Raw genomic sequence first — 16,192 nt, 5'->3', positions numbered from 1 at the left:
AACAAGAATGGTAGAGGGAGAAAAAGAACTTGTGCTGTTAAACACCTACTAGGCACAAGTAACAAGTGTGATGCTAAATTAAATACCCATTAATATTCATGGATGTTCCTCAATTAGTTTTGAAATGAGGGATTTGAAATTAAGGAGTTTACTGAAAGTATTGTAGCTGAGCTCTGAGCCCAGGTGTGTCCACATGTGTTCCACTGGGCTACGCTGCCTTCCACAAAATGCTCAAGTGTTTCCACAATCACTGTACATTCAAATTTAAAAAACAGAAAATCATTATTCTTTAGGTCTGCATTTATAAGTTGATCTCAAAAATCACTTATGTAGTTGCTGTTGGAAACTTTTTATCACAGTAGTTACTTTTCAATTTCCCCAGTAAGGTGGCTCACTGAAAAATGGAACCCTGAAAGAGACGGCAGTATAGCAGAGTAGTCAGAGCCTGGGCATTGTGTCAGGCAGACCAGGGTTCAAATTCCAACTCTCCTATTTTAACTCACTGCATGACCTTCGGCAATGGCATCACATCTCTCTGCCCCACCTTTCTCAATTCCAAAATAGAGACAATAACAGGAGAGTCTACCCTAGATAATCTTTGTGAATAATAAATGAGATCATTGTATGCAGGGTATTCAGCATGGTACCACCAAGTAGGAAATACTCAGTGTGGTGTGTTCACCATCTCACCAGACAGCAGCTGATTTAGAGTCACATCAAAATATAGCCAGCCTCATCAACCCCTAGCAGGTCTTTGAACTCTTATTCATTTCTCTCTCTGTTGATTTTAGGTATTCACCTAGAAGTGGAAAGACTGCAGGGTTTGCAGGAAGGGCTGGAAAGTGATGATGTGCAGGTCCAGATGAAGATTTCTTCTAAAATAGCTAAGGTAATAAATATAGAAGTCTTGCCAAGGAATGTAAAGATGATTCTAGATTGATTTCCTAATGAGTAAGCTATGTACTCCCCACTATTAAGGAAGGCAATGGTCTAGACATTCAAGCATAATGAAAGACCTTTTGTCCTGTCATTTATTTTTTTTATTTCAAAATGTTAATTAAGGGAGTACAAGTGATTTTCTTACATGGATACCTTGTATAATGATTAAGTCACGGCTTTTGGTGTGCCCATCACCAGAATAGTGTTCATTGTACCCAACAGGTAAGTTTTTTATCCCATATCCCCTCTCCCATCCTCCCCCCTTCTTGGTTTCTCATGTCCTTTATATCACTTTATGCCTGTATATACCCTTATATTAGCTCCCGCTTAGTAACGAGAACATATGGTCTTGGTTTTCCATTCCTGAGATACTACACTTAGGATAATGGTCTCCAGTTCCATCCATGTTGCTGCAAATGACACTATTTCATTCCTTTTTAAGGTTAAGTAGTATTTCATGGTGTATATGCCACATTTTCTTTATCTACTCATGAATTGATGGGCACTCAGGTTGATTCCACGTCTTTGCAAATGTGGATTGTGAAGCAGTAAACATTCAAGTGCAGGTGTCTTTTTGATAAAATGACTTATTTTCCTTTGGGCAGATACCCAGTAGTAGGATTGCTGAGTTGAATGGTAAGACTATATTTATTTCTTTGAAGAATCTCCATACTGTTATCCATAGAGGTTGTACTAATTTGCAGTCCCACCAACAGTGTACAGGCATTCTCTTCTCTCTGCATCCACACCAGTGCCTATTGGTTTTTGACTTTTTAATAATGGCCATGATGATAGGGGTAAGGTGGTATCTCATTGTAGTTTTAATTTGCATTTCCGTGACAATTAGTGATGTTGAGCATGTTTTCACATCCTTGTTGACCATTTGTCTGTCTTCTTTCATAACACTACTGTTCATGTTTTTTGCCCACTTTTTAATGGGGTTGTTTGTTTTTTTCTTGGACATATAGTAATAACATTTATCAGGTGTTGGGCAGATGGGGGGGGAGCATATACACACCTAATGGGTGCGGTGTGCACCATCTGGGGGATGGACATGCTTGAAGCTCTGACTCGGGTGGGGCAAAGGCAATATACATAACCTAAACATTTGTACCCCTGTAATATGCTGAAATAAGAAAAAATTAAAAAAAGAAAAAATCTATGGGATATAGTCAAAGCAGTCCTATGGGGGAAGTTCATAGCCTTAAATGCCCATGTCCAAAAGACAGAAAGATCACAAATTAGCAACCTAATGTCATATCTCAAGGAACTAGAAAAAAAAAAGAACAAACCAAACCCAAAGCCAGAAGAAGAAAAGAAATAAAAAAGCTCAGAGCAAAGCCAAACAATATGAAAATCAAAAAGATAATATAAAGAATCAATGAAATAAAAAGTTCTTTCTTTGAAAAGATAAACAAAATTGATAGACCACTAGCCAGATTAACCAGAAATAGAAGAGAAAAAACTCACATAAACTTAATCAGAAGTGGCCGGGCGCGGTGGCTCACGCCTGTAATCCTAGCACTCTGGGAGGCCGAGGCGGGTGGATCGTTTGAGCTCAGGAGTTCAAGACCAGCCTGAGCAAGAGCGAGACCCCGTCTCTACTAAAAAATAGAAAGAAATTATATGGACAACTAAAAATATATACAGAAAAAATTAGCCGGGCATGGTGGCGCATGCCTGTAGTCCCAGCTACTCGGGAGGCTGAGGCAGGAGGATCGCTTGAGCCCAGGAGTTTGAGGTTGCTGTGAGTGAGGCTGATGCCACGGCACTCTAGCCTGGGCAACAGAGTGAGACGTTGTCTCAAAAAAAAAAAAAAAACAAACTTAATCAGAAGTGAAAAATGAGACATAACAATTGATACCCCAGAAATAGAAAATATGATCTGTGAATTCTATGAAAACTCCTACACACACGAACTAGAAAACCTAGAGAAAATGGATATATTCTTAGAAAAACACAATCTCCCAAGACTCAATCAGGAAGAAATAGAAATTCTAAACAGAACTATAAGGAGAAGCAAGATTGAAACAGTAGTAAAATAAAAAAAAAATCTCGCAGCACAAAGTAGCCCCTGACCAGATGGATTCGCAGCTTAATTCTACCAGATACAAAGAAGAACTGGCACCTATCCTATAGAAACTGTTTTATAACATCAAGAAGGAGGGAATCCTCCCTAACTCATTCTATCAATCCAGTATCACCCTGATATCAAAGCCAGGAAAGAACACACACACACATACATGCACACAAGCACACACACACACAAAGAAAACTACATAACAATGTTCTTTAAGAACATGGATGCAAAAATTGTCAACAGAATACTAGCAAACTGATTTCAACAGCACATCAAAAATAATTAGCAAGAAAAAAACAAACAATCCCATTAAAAATTTGCACTAATTGATCAACACTTATGTGGACATATGGAAGTAACATTCATAGGGCATCAGGCAGGTGGGAGGGGGAGGAAGGGATGGGTAAATTCACACCTAATGGGTACAGCATGCAATGTCTGGGGGCACGCTTATAGCTCTGACTTGGGTGGTGCAAAGACAATATATGTAACCAAAGCATTTGTACCCTGCAATATTCTGAAATTAAAAAAAAAAAAAAAGAAATGTATCCAAAAAAAGTGGGCAAAAGACATGAACAGAAGCTTTGCAAAAGAACGTAGACAAATGGCCAATAAACATATCATAAAATGCACAATGTCACTAATCATCAGGGAAATGCAAATTAAAACCACAATGAGATATCACCTTACCCCAGTTAGAATGGTTTTTATCAAAAAGTCCAAAGACAATAGATGCTGGTGTGGATGCAGAGAAAAAGGAATGCTTATACACTGTTGGTGGGACTGCAAAGTAGTACAACCTCTGTGGAGAACAATATGGAGATTCCTCAAAGAACTAAAAGTAGACCTACCATTTGATCCAGCAATCCCAATACTGTGTATTTATCAAAAGGAAAAGAAGTCATTTTATTAAAAAGATTACCTGCACTCGAATGTTCATTGCAGCACAATTCACAATTGCAAAGATGTGGAATCAACCCAAGTGCCCATCAATACATGAGTGGATTAATGAAGTGCAGACTATGTATATTATGGAATACTAGGCAGCCATGAAGAAGGATGCATTAAGGCATTTTGCAACAATTTGGATGGAACTGGAGACCATTATCCTAAGTGAAGTACCTAAAAAATGGAAAACTAAACACTACATGTACATGCTATTAAATTGTAACTAACTGATGCACACACAAGTACACAGAGGGAAATAAAACTCAGTGGGAATCAAGTAGGGGGGGCGGTGGGAGGAGGGGATGGGTAAAAACCTACCCATCAGTACAATGAACGGGTACAATGAACACTATCTAGGTGATGGGCACGCTTATAACCCTGACTTGAGCATAACAGAATTGATACATGTAACCAAAAACATTTGTACCCCCATAATATTTTGAAAAAAAAAAAAAACAAAAAAAGCCAGTAGAGTGTTCTGAGTAGAAGAATCAGGGCCACTATGTACAATTTTGCCAGTTGTGAAATGCAAAAGGGCACCATCATGTAAAGTAGCATCATTCATAATGTAGACATTGCAGATTTATATTTGTATCATGGAAATTTTCTAGATTCCAATAAAGGATACAACAAAATCAATACATTTTTATGACACTATATTTACAGACAGAAGTGTAACATCGTGAGGACAGGGTACACTTTCCTAATGTGCAAAGGTGCCTTATGAGATAGCAGTGGTTCTGAGAGGAGAAATATGATTAGACTTACATTTCTGAGGATCATTCTGGCTAGTGTGTGGAGAATAGAATATAGGCTGCAAAGAGCAAAATCAGAGAAGTTAGTTTGGAGTAAACTGCAAGAATCCAGGTGTCAGATGAGGTAGCTTGGACCAAGGTGGCAGTAGCAGAGACATGAGAAAATGATCAGCATGTGGCAGAGAAACCACTCAGGGGACAAGGAGGAAGCATGTGTCAAATGCCTGAAAGGCGTCTGGGACATGCTCAAAAATATGCTTAAAACATGAGTTCCCTTCTTTCCTTTCTTCCTAAATCAAAATCCATCCCAATGTGAAAACAAAACAGATAACCACTGACCTTGGACACCAGGCAAGCATTTGGTGTTACACATAATAGGAGCAGTAGTCCAGTCCTTTAAGTGTGGAACTATAACTAAACAATCACTGGGATATGTAGCTATTCATGGAAGGAGCTCATTTCTTCTCAATAAAACATCAGCAGCCCATTTAATGGAGGGGAAGTCAGCTGTAAATAGGAATGTTCCCATGTCTACAAATTCATAATCATTACCATCTTGTTTAGTTAAAACCCCAGGTAATACTCCTAGAGCTCATTCAAACTGCCAGGTTTTACCTGCCTGCCCCCTTTTCATTAATGCACGTACACAGGCTACACACGCAGATCCACACAGTGCTGTCAACGAAACGTTCTGTATGGTTCTTGAACCTGGAGACCAAAACTGCAAAGTTGTTTTTTTATTTTCTTGACCTTTTGTTGACTTCTCAATATTGAAACATGGAAGAGAGAAGCAGGGCTCCTGGTAATCCATACTCTATATGGAGACTGTCAGGCACCTGAGTATTCAGCACGGCACTTAGTACATGTCGGCAGATTTTCCTGAATTCTCAAGGCTTAGCTATTCTTTGGCAGATTCAAGACATGTTTCTATGATATATAAAATGTATGTGAAAGTACATTACAGTATATAAGTTGCTATGCAAACATTATGCATTATTTTTCCCTTATGCAATATGCTGTAACTTTAGGTTTGGAGAGGAAATTGCAAGCTTGGGATTCAAAAAAAAATATGAAATAATAAAAAGACAACTCCAGGGAAAGTTTGCTTAGAGATAATAAGGTCATGTCTGTGTCCTCTTTTAGCATTTTCTCTAGTTCCTATGGCCTCAATCATGAGCTGTTGGAATGCCCTATTGTTTTAATATCCTAAAAAAAACAATAGCAGCATGTTCTAAGTATCTAGACAGAAAGAGAGGTGGTTGGTAGTGTGAATCTTTCTGGGTGCATTTTCAGATTGTCAGTAAATCCATCCCGAATGAGGAGATTCAGATGTTCCTGGAGGAAACACTGGATGGTCTGGAGAGCCTCAACCCCACGTGTACCACGGCCTGTGGCATATGGATGATTGCTGCCCTGAAGGAGCAGGGGGTGGCTCTGGAAGACCAGGTGAACTGATGGCTGGTTCTATAACTGAGCAGAATTCCAACACTTCTGAAATGCGATCCTCCTGCCTCAGCCTCCCGAGTAGCTGGGACTACAGTCATGCGCCACCATGCCCGGCTAATTTTTTTCTATATATATATATATAATTTTAGCTGTCCAGATCACTTCTTTCTATTTTTTTTAAGTAGAGACGGGGTCTCGCTCTTGCTCAGGCTGGTCTCCAACTCCTGACCTCAAGCAATCTTCCTGCCTCAGTCTCCCAGAGTGCTAGGATTACAGGCATGAGCCACTGCGCCCGCCTTTGGCATTTTCTTATGCCCGTGTCCTCATGATTTTTTTTAAACAGACTTCATTTTTAGAGCAATTTTAGGTTCACAGCAAAACTGAGCTGAGAGTTCCCATCTACTCCCTTCCCACGCACAGCCTCCCCCAGTATCAACATCCCATAGCAGAATGGCACATTTGTTACAATTGGTGAACCTACACTGACACATCATTATCACCCAAAGTCCATAGCTTATGTGGACTTTAGGGTTTAGAGTTTACTTTTGATGTTGTACAATTCTAGGGGTTTGACGAATACATAATGGCATGTATCCTCCATTATAATAGAACACAGAATAGTTTCACTACCCTAAAAATCCTCTGTGCTCTGCCTCTCGTGTCTTTTGATTTTACACCTTTGGATGCCCTTGCCTACTGTCTCCACCTTGCCTTTTGAAATTGCTACATATCCTTCAACACTCAGACCAAATGCCCCTCCAAAATGACTCAGTTCCTTCTGGGTTCCTCTATCAGGTCTTTGCACCTCTTACATATCATTTGCCATAGCCTGCCTTGAGCACAGTTCTTCGGGTATATGACTAATATCCTGTATTCGATCACTTACTCCCTTTGGTACGTCTTTTTCATCTTCGGTAAATTCTCCACATTGCCCAGCACAGCACCTGGCATAATGCACCTTTCACTAAGGGTTTGCTAAATTGATTTGGGAATAAATACCTGATTCACCAATAATCTTCCTGAGTGAGAAATAGGCCATGTGTAGAATCAATTATTGTTTTTAACATTATTTATAAGTCATTAACCACCCACCCAGTGCATGCTGATGTACTCATCCTGAGCCATTCATGTAGAGAGAAAATGGCAACTTAATGTCTGACTTGACTTTTTCTTTTTAGCTATTGGAGATCTTGAACTCAATTTACCGTCACATGCCGGTCCTCAGACAAAAGGAAGAAAGTTTCCAGTTTGTTTTAGAAGCCATCTCCCAGATAGCCAGCTTTCACATGGAGGCAGTTGTTGTCAACCTTTTACAGAAGCCTCTGCCCTTTGACAGGTAGACTCTAATTGAACTGATCCCTTCTCCCAGGAAAGGCCACTCTGAAAAGCACTGGGGAAGGATGTACTGTTTGAGAAACAGAGAGCAAACAAAGTTTGAAAACATCTCACTTGAATATTTAAAAATTGGTATTTGAATCACAAGCAATGTTTTCCCAAGAGTTTTTCATAAACATATATACTTACAGAGTCAATATATATTGATATAAATACATTTGTATATGTGATATGTATATTCAATGAGGAAATACATATCCTCATTAAATGATAATGAGATTTTTTTGGAAAAAAATACACCACAAGGGTAAGTGAATATTAGAAAGTGAATATTTCTCCTCTTTTTGGTGGCCCAGAGTGCACCTACGTGAGAGGTTTCGGACCTGATGGACCTTAATAAACCTCAGTAACCCAAGGCCAGAATGCTCCCCAGGCACGGCAGCATGTCTATCTGCCCTTGAAATTGTGATTAGTCATAATGTGATTTTAGAGTGAGTCAGAAGGAAAAGCTCACAGCCCAAAGAGTCATACCTTATCTATCAATTTCCTGCCTTGCCACCCTAGGGACACAAAGACACTGTGGAAGGCCCTGGCTGAAAACCCAGCCTCCAGTGGGAAACTCATGCGGGCCTTAGTAAACAAACTGGAGACGGGGTTGGAGGATGACATCGCTGGGACCGAAGCGATTTCAGTGAGTTGGCCGACCCTTCTCGAGCCCGGAGCTGTGCCTCCTCCATGATCTGTCCCCATCTAGAACTCAGCGCTGTAGCATGAAGCACACTTCTCTGGTACCCTGACTTTAGTTTATATTGGACAAATATGTGGTAATTTTGTCTGTGGCTGATCATTTTTTGAAGCAAATTTCTTGTCGACCACAAAGAAAACCTTTGTATCTGTATTTCCAGATTAGTCTTCAAGATATCCAAAGCATCCTTTTTTTGGTTGAGAAACTCTAATGCTGAAAAACATTTTATTTTACATGACTGGTGCCCCCGGCAGTCAGAGTGCCAACATGGCAGTCCCGAGAGAAAAACACAGCCTGAGTTGAGAAGTTCCCAGACACATAAACCCTCCCTTTTTAGTGTGTTTTTGCCATGACCGTGGCCAGCTTGGAAAGCAATCGCTGGGGGAGAAAACAAACTTGCAGATCAGCCCAGGAAGAAGATGGCCTTGGAGGAAAGGAGACTGCCCGACCCACAGAGCCTTTCTCCCCCCAGGTGGCCTGTGCTATACAAGAAGTGGTCTCATGGGGCACCCCCATCACTCGCTTGTACCCGGAGCTGTTCACGCTCCTCCTGAAGCTGGTCAGCTGCACACTGGGCCAGAAGATGCCCACTGCGCCCTTGAGCCACAGGCGGCGCGTGATGCAGCAGGGAGAACGGCAGCAGGTCGCAGACCCCTGCAGGTAAATGGCCAAGCGGGGAGAGCCTTCCGGAGCTGTCCTGACCCCCGATTCCAGAAGAGGGGCTGTGGAAGTCAGTCTGTGCCTCCCAGCGTGGCACCAAACGCCCGTGAAGAAACGAGGCTCTAATGTTCTTAAGCCACAACACTGTAGTTCCTCTTCCTGAGCCAGTACCCAGTGTAGCTGCACAGAATGGTCACATACGAAACAAGGGGCTATGCTTTCCTCCCTAGAGGGCATATTCTATTCTCTTTTGTTTCTTTCACTGAGACCTTTCTAGGAAAGCTAGAATTCTGTGACCTTGAAGGTAACCAGGGAGAGAAGAAAAATAAAAATAAATACCATATTTTATAAAATCTAGGACTTCGCCAATTACAAGACAACAATTTTAATACACACACCCTGCAAGACGTATCCTGATTTCAGAGATGCTGTTTTAGAATTAGTGAGATAGAATATTTTTCACTTTCCATTCTTAGGACTTTTTTCGCCTCCTGGAGGGTTGACAAGATTTTGTGGCATTGCTTACTGGCCCAAGTCATCTGCATGTCCCCTTGGACCCCCAAGGCTAAAGTATGAGAGTAGGGCTCCCTCTTTTTTCCTTACAAACATCCATTAATCCAGGAATGGGGGAGCATTGTGGGAAGCAGGAAATGTGAACTTGGAAATTCATAATTCTCTGTATGGGGCTGACTTCCTTTTGTGATGCCAACTGTCTTCTTTAGGCTCTCAACTGCAACTCTAAAATGTTTGCAAGCCCAAGCCATGAGAGAAGGCCTTGCAAAAGAATCTGATGAGGGGGACAACTTATGGACCCTTCTCAGCAGCCCTGCGACCCATCACATAGGAGTATGTGCGCTGGCCAGGTATTGTGCAGAACCAGATACAGAGGAAAAAACCAAAAACAAAGAATAGACATGCAATGCAGGCAACTTCACTGAGAGTGATCAACTCACCTCAGACTTATAGTCCATGGGGAATAAACAGGGAAGAAAAAGCAAAGAGGGTGGGAAGAGATGGTAAGATCAGCCCCACCTTACTGCTCCCCTCAGGAAAAAAAAAAAAAAAAAGAAAAAAGACTGATTTAAGTGAACAGCTTTAGACAAACCACATTTAAATTGGACACTTGGGTAGGCTATTTTAAAGTTCAAAATTATTTACCTGATGAACAAATACACTAATATTTCCTCCATTGTTTAGGGGGAAAAGAATTCTCTGCTAAAATTTGCATTTTCTAGGAGCATGGCAGTGTGGCAACATGGAGTCATACTGGACATCATGGAACAACTACTGTCATCTCTCACCTCCTCCTCGGAATACTACCGGATAACGGGCACAGCTTTCTTCTGTGAGGCAAGGGACAGCAGCCATCAGAGCGTGCTCACTGGGTCCCCTTCGGGAGGGATCTGGAGCTCAGAGAGAGATGAAACCATGGAAAGGGAACCTTCAAGGGGAGCTTTAGTAGTGGAGGAACCAGCTTCTGCCAGAGATATGGTGCCTAAGCAGGGAGTGAAAGAGAGAGGAGAAAGCACCCTCAGAAAACCACCTCCTGCCCTCTGGTGTGCAGAAATCAACCTCATAGGGCAGAGAAGGGAGGAGAACAAATCTGGGAAGGATAAAAGAAAAAGTAACCAACAAGCATATTGGTGCTGACCCTTGGAACTCTAGCATAAAGACCATCTCGGCCAATCCAGAGAAGGAACATCATCAGGAATTCATGTTTTCCCTGCCCTAATTTTCCATTTAAACTAGACACATCTCTTTTTTTTTTTTTTTTTTTTTTTTTTTTTTTTTTGAGACAGAGTCTCGCTTTGTTGCCCAGGCTAGAGTGAGTGCCGTGGCGTCAGCCTAGCTCACAGCAACCTCAAACTCCTGGGCTTAAACGATCCTCCCGCCTCAGCCTCCCGAGTAGCTGGGACTACAGGCATGCGCCACCATGCCCGGCTAATTTTTTCTAATATATGTATATTTTAGTTGGCCAGATAATTTCTTTCTATTTTTAGTAGAGATGGGGTCTCGCTCTTGCTCAGGCTGGTCTCGAACTCCTGAGCTCAAACAATCCACCCGCCTCGGCCTCCCAGAGTGCTAGGATTACAGGCGTGAGCCACCGCGCCCAGCCTAGACACATCTCTTATCTAGATATTTGGGTTCTCATCACCACGTAACCTTGACCTATGGGCCACTCACCTCTAGAGTTTAGCTTCTGCAAGACTTGCTGGTTCCCCTGAGGGCTTTCTCCTCTGCTCCACAAGCATCAAGGGCCTCTCTTTAATTGTAGTTGTGACGCCTTGTGGCACTCTCCTGAAGGGAGGCCCCTGCCTTAACTAAAAGGGAGGAGTGTGTTGATTTCAGCTCATGAAGGAGCCGATCCTTTGGAAGCACGGGAATCTGCGGGATGTGCTGAGCTTGATGGATCAGAGCGCCTGGGACTCCAACGCCATTCTGAGGCAAATGGCCATCCGAGGACTCGGCAACACGGCGTCCGGGGCCCCTCACAAGGTAAAAGGCTTTCTAGGGGAAAGAGTTCACTTAAATAGAGTTTTGAAACAATTAGTTACTAACCCACACCTAGTAAATGACTATAAATTAAGTGAAAATTCAAATAAATTGCTAAAGTGGTGGCTCTTGGGTTGAAGCACATGTGACCCTAACAGAATTTCAGTCCCCTTGTCTGGGGGACTCCTAACCTATTCCAGATAGACAGAGAACAATTTTAGAGATTGAGACCTTGTTTCAAAATAGGTGAAGAAGCATAAGCAGATAATGTTAGAATCTGTCATCAGAGGCCTGTATCACCTGGCTCGCACTGAAGTCGTCTGTGAAAGCTTGAAGGCTCTCAAAAAGATCCTGGAACTGCTCACAGACCGAGATGTGAGCTTCTACTTCAAAGAAATAGTGCTGCAAACGAGAACCTTCTTTGAAGACGTAAGTGAGCCTGTTCAGGAATCTTCCTTTCCCAGAAGAAGTGAGTGAACAGAACAAAGTTCAGGTAGTGCTTGTGGAAGACAACGTAAGTGCATATTCCTTGGCCAACCCCTGAGGTCTCCTGCAGGCAAGCCCCACGTAGGTTTCTGGCTTCCTCTGTCTTTCTGCCTGAGAGTGCTTTCTGGCTGGGGAATCACGATCAGTCTAAGCAGGTTGGGCCAGAATTATTAGAGGAAGAAATACCCTGGGAAGGACCCCCAAACAATGAGAAAGAAGAGTTTGTAAATTCCCCAGCTTCCTCCCTGCTCCGAAGGATTGAGCGCCACTTGCCCATAAGAGTAACACTCATGAATACTCTCTTTCTTAGCTCTCCTCGCTTCCCTGTCTCATTCCCACTCTTCCTCATGCTTTCTGGGCTCACCTCCTGAATAAATTACTTGCACCTAAATCTTCACCTCATGGTTTGCTTTTGGGGGCTGGGGGGACACAAATCATGGCAATATTCAATGCAGGACTAGGGCCTGAATAAAGACAATGTTGCCTCCAACACCGTCCTTCCACTTCAGAGATTCTTTTCATCCAGCACTCTGTAGACTATAGCCCATTGACCAAATCCAGTGCACAGTCTGTTTTGGCAAATAAAGTTTTATAGGAACACAGCCATACTCGTTGATTACATATGTCTATGGCTTCTTGCACACTCCGCTAGCAGAGTTTATTAGCTGTTACAGAGACCATATGACCCACAAGTTTGAATTATTTACTGTCTGGCCTTTTATAGAAAAGGTGCTTGGTTTGCCAAGCACAAATCTACTCCATATATAGCCCTGATTTCAAAAAAGCTCAGTTGGCAAACCTAGGCAGAGGAGGGTCATTTTCCCTTATACCTTCTAGGAAACTACGTTTGGGTATTTATTTTTGGTTTATTCACTGCTATCTATGTAAAGATCTATTTCACATCTGACTTAAATCTATTATTTTGTGACCTAAACCTGTTTCCTCATGTTCTGTTGTCAGAGAAGATGGAAAACTTCTAGTTGCCACCTCTAGTGCATTTTTCATAAACATTAAGGCTTTATTAAATTACCTATTTACCTTCTAGTCTCCAGATTGAAAAAAATCACCATTTCCTTCATTATTCATCATAAACCTAATTTTTCTGCTCATTAAATATTTTGCAAGCCAGTGACTGAGTTAGATCTCTGAATTAGACCTGAGAAGTATTAAATAGAATCTAAAGAAAAATTACCTCTCAAGTCCAACCTTTTCCTATTTATTTGCTCCAATTTTTTTTAATCTTGCCCTTTCTTCCTGACTCTGCAATTTATTAACCATACAGACCTCTAGAATTTAGTCTGCAATCTATGCTCACAGTCAATAATTCTTTAGTGTTGTGTTTCTACAGTTTCCCTTGTCTATGTGCTAGGATAAACCTGGCCTTTGAAAACAGCTTTCTGCTTATTTCCAACTATTTTCTCCAATTAACTAATATCGCTTTTAATTCTCATCTTATTCTGAAAAATGCTTACTAGGCTCCAGCCCAATTTAGTAAATCTTCTGTAAAAATAACAAAGATGTTCTCTCTTTCATTACACAGATAATTGATGACAATCTTTAACAACAAAGAGCTTAAGTCATCCCTACAGAACCCCACCTGTTAGGTTTCCTGGGTTGTTGTTGATCCAACAATAATAATAATAATTCTCTTGAATCTGAGCCTCCAGTAAATCACAAGTCTACCTAACAGTTTTGTGATCAAGATAATGTTTCTTAGTATTATTGCAGAAGAAAAATCAATCTAAAGTCTTCCTGGTTGTTAGACCTTTCTCATTCCTAATAGATATCAATTCCATCATGTTTGCATAAAAGTAAAGTTGGAAAAACTTGGGTCTATGTAATAACGCACTATTTATTTTCCAGTAATGCTATCTTTCTGCAAATATACTTAACTCGACACTTTGCCCCATATTTTTCTATAGATTAAGTGTGTGATTCTATAATGGCCAAGTTTTCTCTCTTTTTTTTTTTTCTTCCAATATTTAAGTACTCTCTTGGAATTCTCAAAACATGGCAACACTTCAGTGAAATGGCAAAACAGAAAATGCGGCTGCTGGCCTGGGCTCCATCCAGTCCCTTCTTGCTACTGTTCCCCACACTGTCACTCTGAGCTTAACTCTCTGTGATTCCATTTTCTCAACAGAAAACGAGGACATTGGACTAGATGTTCTCTAATATCTCTCCCAGCACCCAAAGCGCTTTGCCACTTGTTTTTTTCTGCTTTTTCATCATCTCAATTGGTTGATTCTTCTGGGACCTATCTTTAGATCCCAGATTTTGGAAAATTCCTAAGTTCTTTTTTGAGTAAATTCCTCTCCACCTTTTTGATACTTCGATTTTAGTTTCCTTTCTTTTTCTAAAAAGACATCTTTTAAAAAATATATCCTGACCTTCTTCCTAAAATATTTTAGGAAGTGTTTCTATTTTCATTTTCATTATACAAGTTTACATCTCATATATTCATTTAACTTTTCTGACCTTTTCCCAGAAACCCATCTTTATTTTTCCGGAACATCTATATTAACTTTATTTTTTATGTTTATTATTTATCTAAATAATATTCTTCTACTCAGGACTACTTTTGCTTTTATCCCACTTTGTCCATATGCGGTATTTTAAACTAGTTTTCTGGGTCTGAAAAAAACCTCTCCATATAATTCATCTCACTACATTTCTTTCCTTTGTTGGAACTCTGAACCATATCATCAATGTATATAAGATAATAGAAGGCCATCTTTCTCCACCTTAGTCTTTGTTTCTTCAAATCATTGTCTACCATCCTGCACAAAAAGCAAGGAAGTTGCTTAACTTCACATACTGAAGAGTAGGGCCAGGCACTTGTTTATTTAAACTCTCTCTGAGACCCAAGGCCCAAATTCCTGAGCTGCCTGTAATCCCTTTAGAAAGTGTTTGTCTCTTAGAAAAGAGTCCTAGGCCTTGAGCAATTTAGACCAGAGGCCCCATAATTCTAGGCTAGTGATACAACCGAGCTAATTTAAGTAAAATACACAACCAGCAAAGCCCTTCCTGGCCTTCTGCTGCAAGCACTACTGTCTATCATTCCTGTGGTCACACTTCCCTCGCCAGCTACTCAAAGACAGATATCAAGTCTCTGGCTCTATGGCATCACATAAACCCCAGACCCATCTTTTTTTTTTTTTTTTTTTTTAACTAATATAGTATTTGGAGACAGTGTCTGGGAAAGGAAGAAAGTTCTTGGCACTGTGACAATAATGCACCAGTGTCTGAGTTCCAATCTTCCTTTGCTGAAGTAGAGCGGGATAGGCTGAGGACCAAGGTTATGCTGGCAGGAAATGGCCTGTGAGAGGATTTTCACCCACCATATGTAACTGTCACCACAGGAGCAAGATGATGTGAGACTGACTGCTATCTTCTTATTTGAGGATATGGCATCCCTAACAGGAAGAAGGTGGAAGATTTTTTTTGCTGAAGAAATTAAAAAGAGCTTGATTTCATTCCTTCTTCACCTCTGGGATCCCAATCCCAAGATTGGAGCTGTAAGTTGCCCTCCACAAACACCTGTACCTCCTCCTCTCCCTTTGGCTGAGAAGTGCCAGTAAGCCTGGTCTAGCTGACCTAGAAGCCAGATCCAAAGTCACCCCTCAGGGCTGGGCGTGGTGGCTCACGCCTATAATCCTAGCACTCTGGGAGGCGGAGGCAGGAGGATTGCTTGAGGTCAGGAGTTTGAGACCAGCCTCAGCAAGAGTGAGACCCCATCTCTACTAAAAATAGAAAGAAATTAGTGGAGCAACTAAACAAAATAAAAAAATTAGCCAGGCATGATGGCGCATGCCTGTAGTCCCAGCTATTTGGGAGGCTGAGGCAGGAGGATTGTTTGAGCCCAGGAGTTTAAGTCTGTGAGCTAGGCTGACACCACGACACTCTATCCTGGGCAACAGAGAGAGACTTTGTCTCAAAAAAACAAAGCAAAACAAAAGCAAAGTCACCTGTCAGAACTGAACCTGAAAAGCTGGCCGGGCGCGGTGGCTCACGCCTGTAATCCTAGCACTCTGGGAGGCCGAGGTGGGCGGATCGTTTGAGCTCAGGAGTTCGAGACCAGCCTGAGCAAGAGCGAGACCCCACCTCTACTAAAAATAGAAAGAAATTATATGGACAGCTAAAAATATATATAGAAAAAATTAGCCGGGCATGGTGGCGCATGCCTGTAGTCCCAGCTACTCGGGAGGCTGAGACAGGAGGATCGCTTGAGCTCAGGAGTTTGAGGTTGCTGTGAGCTAGGCTGACGCCACGGCACTCACTCTAGCCTGGGCAACAGAGTGAGAC

General features: G+C 41.6%; 1 protein-coding gene across 1 annotated transcript in view; it reads left to right on the top strand.

Moving 5' to 3' along the window:
* MROH2B (maestro heat like repeat family member 2B) overlaps positions 1-16,192 on the top strand; it is a 58,838-nt gene that overhangs the window by 40,195 nt on the left and 2,451 nt on the right. The window contains exons 29-38 of the mRNA XM_069492264.1: positions 792-889; positions 6,016-6,168; positions 7,347-7,504; positions 8,068-8,194; positions 8,721-8,908; positions 9,631-9,771; positions 10,144-10,258; positions 11,258-11,404; positions 11,648-11,830; positions 15,250-15,405. Coding sequence (XP_069348365.1) covers positions 792-889; positions 6,016-6,168; positions 7,347-7,504; positions 8,068-8,194; positions 8,721-8,908; positions 9,631-9,771; positions 10,144-10,258; positions 11,258-11,404; positions 11,648-11,830; positions 15,250-15,405 — 1,466 coding nt within the window. The remainder of the gene's footprint in view (positions 1-791; positions 890-6,015; positions 6,169-7,346; positions 7,505-8,067; positions 8,195-8,720; positions 8,909-9,630; positions 9,772-10,143; positions 10,259-11,257; positions 11,405-11,647; positions 11,831-15,249; positions 15,406-16,192) is intronic.

This window comes from Eulemur rufifrons, chromosome 17, assembly GCF_041146395.1.
Source record: "Eulemur rufifrons isolate Redbay chromosome 17, OSU_ERuf_1, whole genome shotgun sequence".
Taxonomy (NCBI): Eukaryota; Metazoa; Chordata; class Mammalia; order Primates; family Lemuridae; genus Eulemur; species Eulemur rufifrons.
Note: the sequence above shows the minus strand (reverse complement) of the source record. Positions and strands in the feature narration are given on the sequence as shown.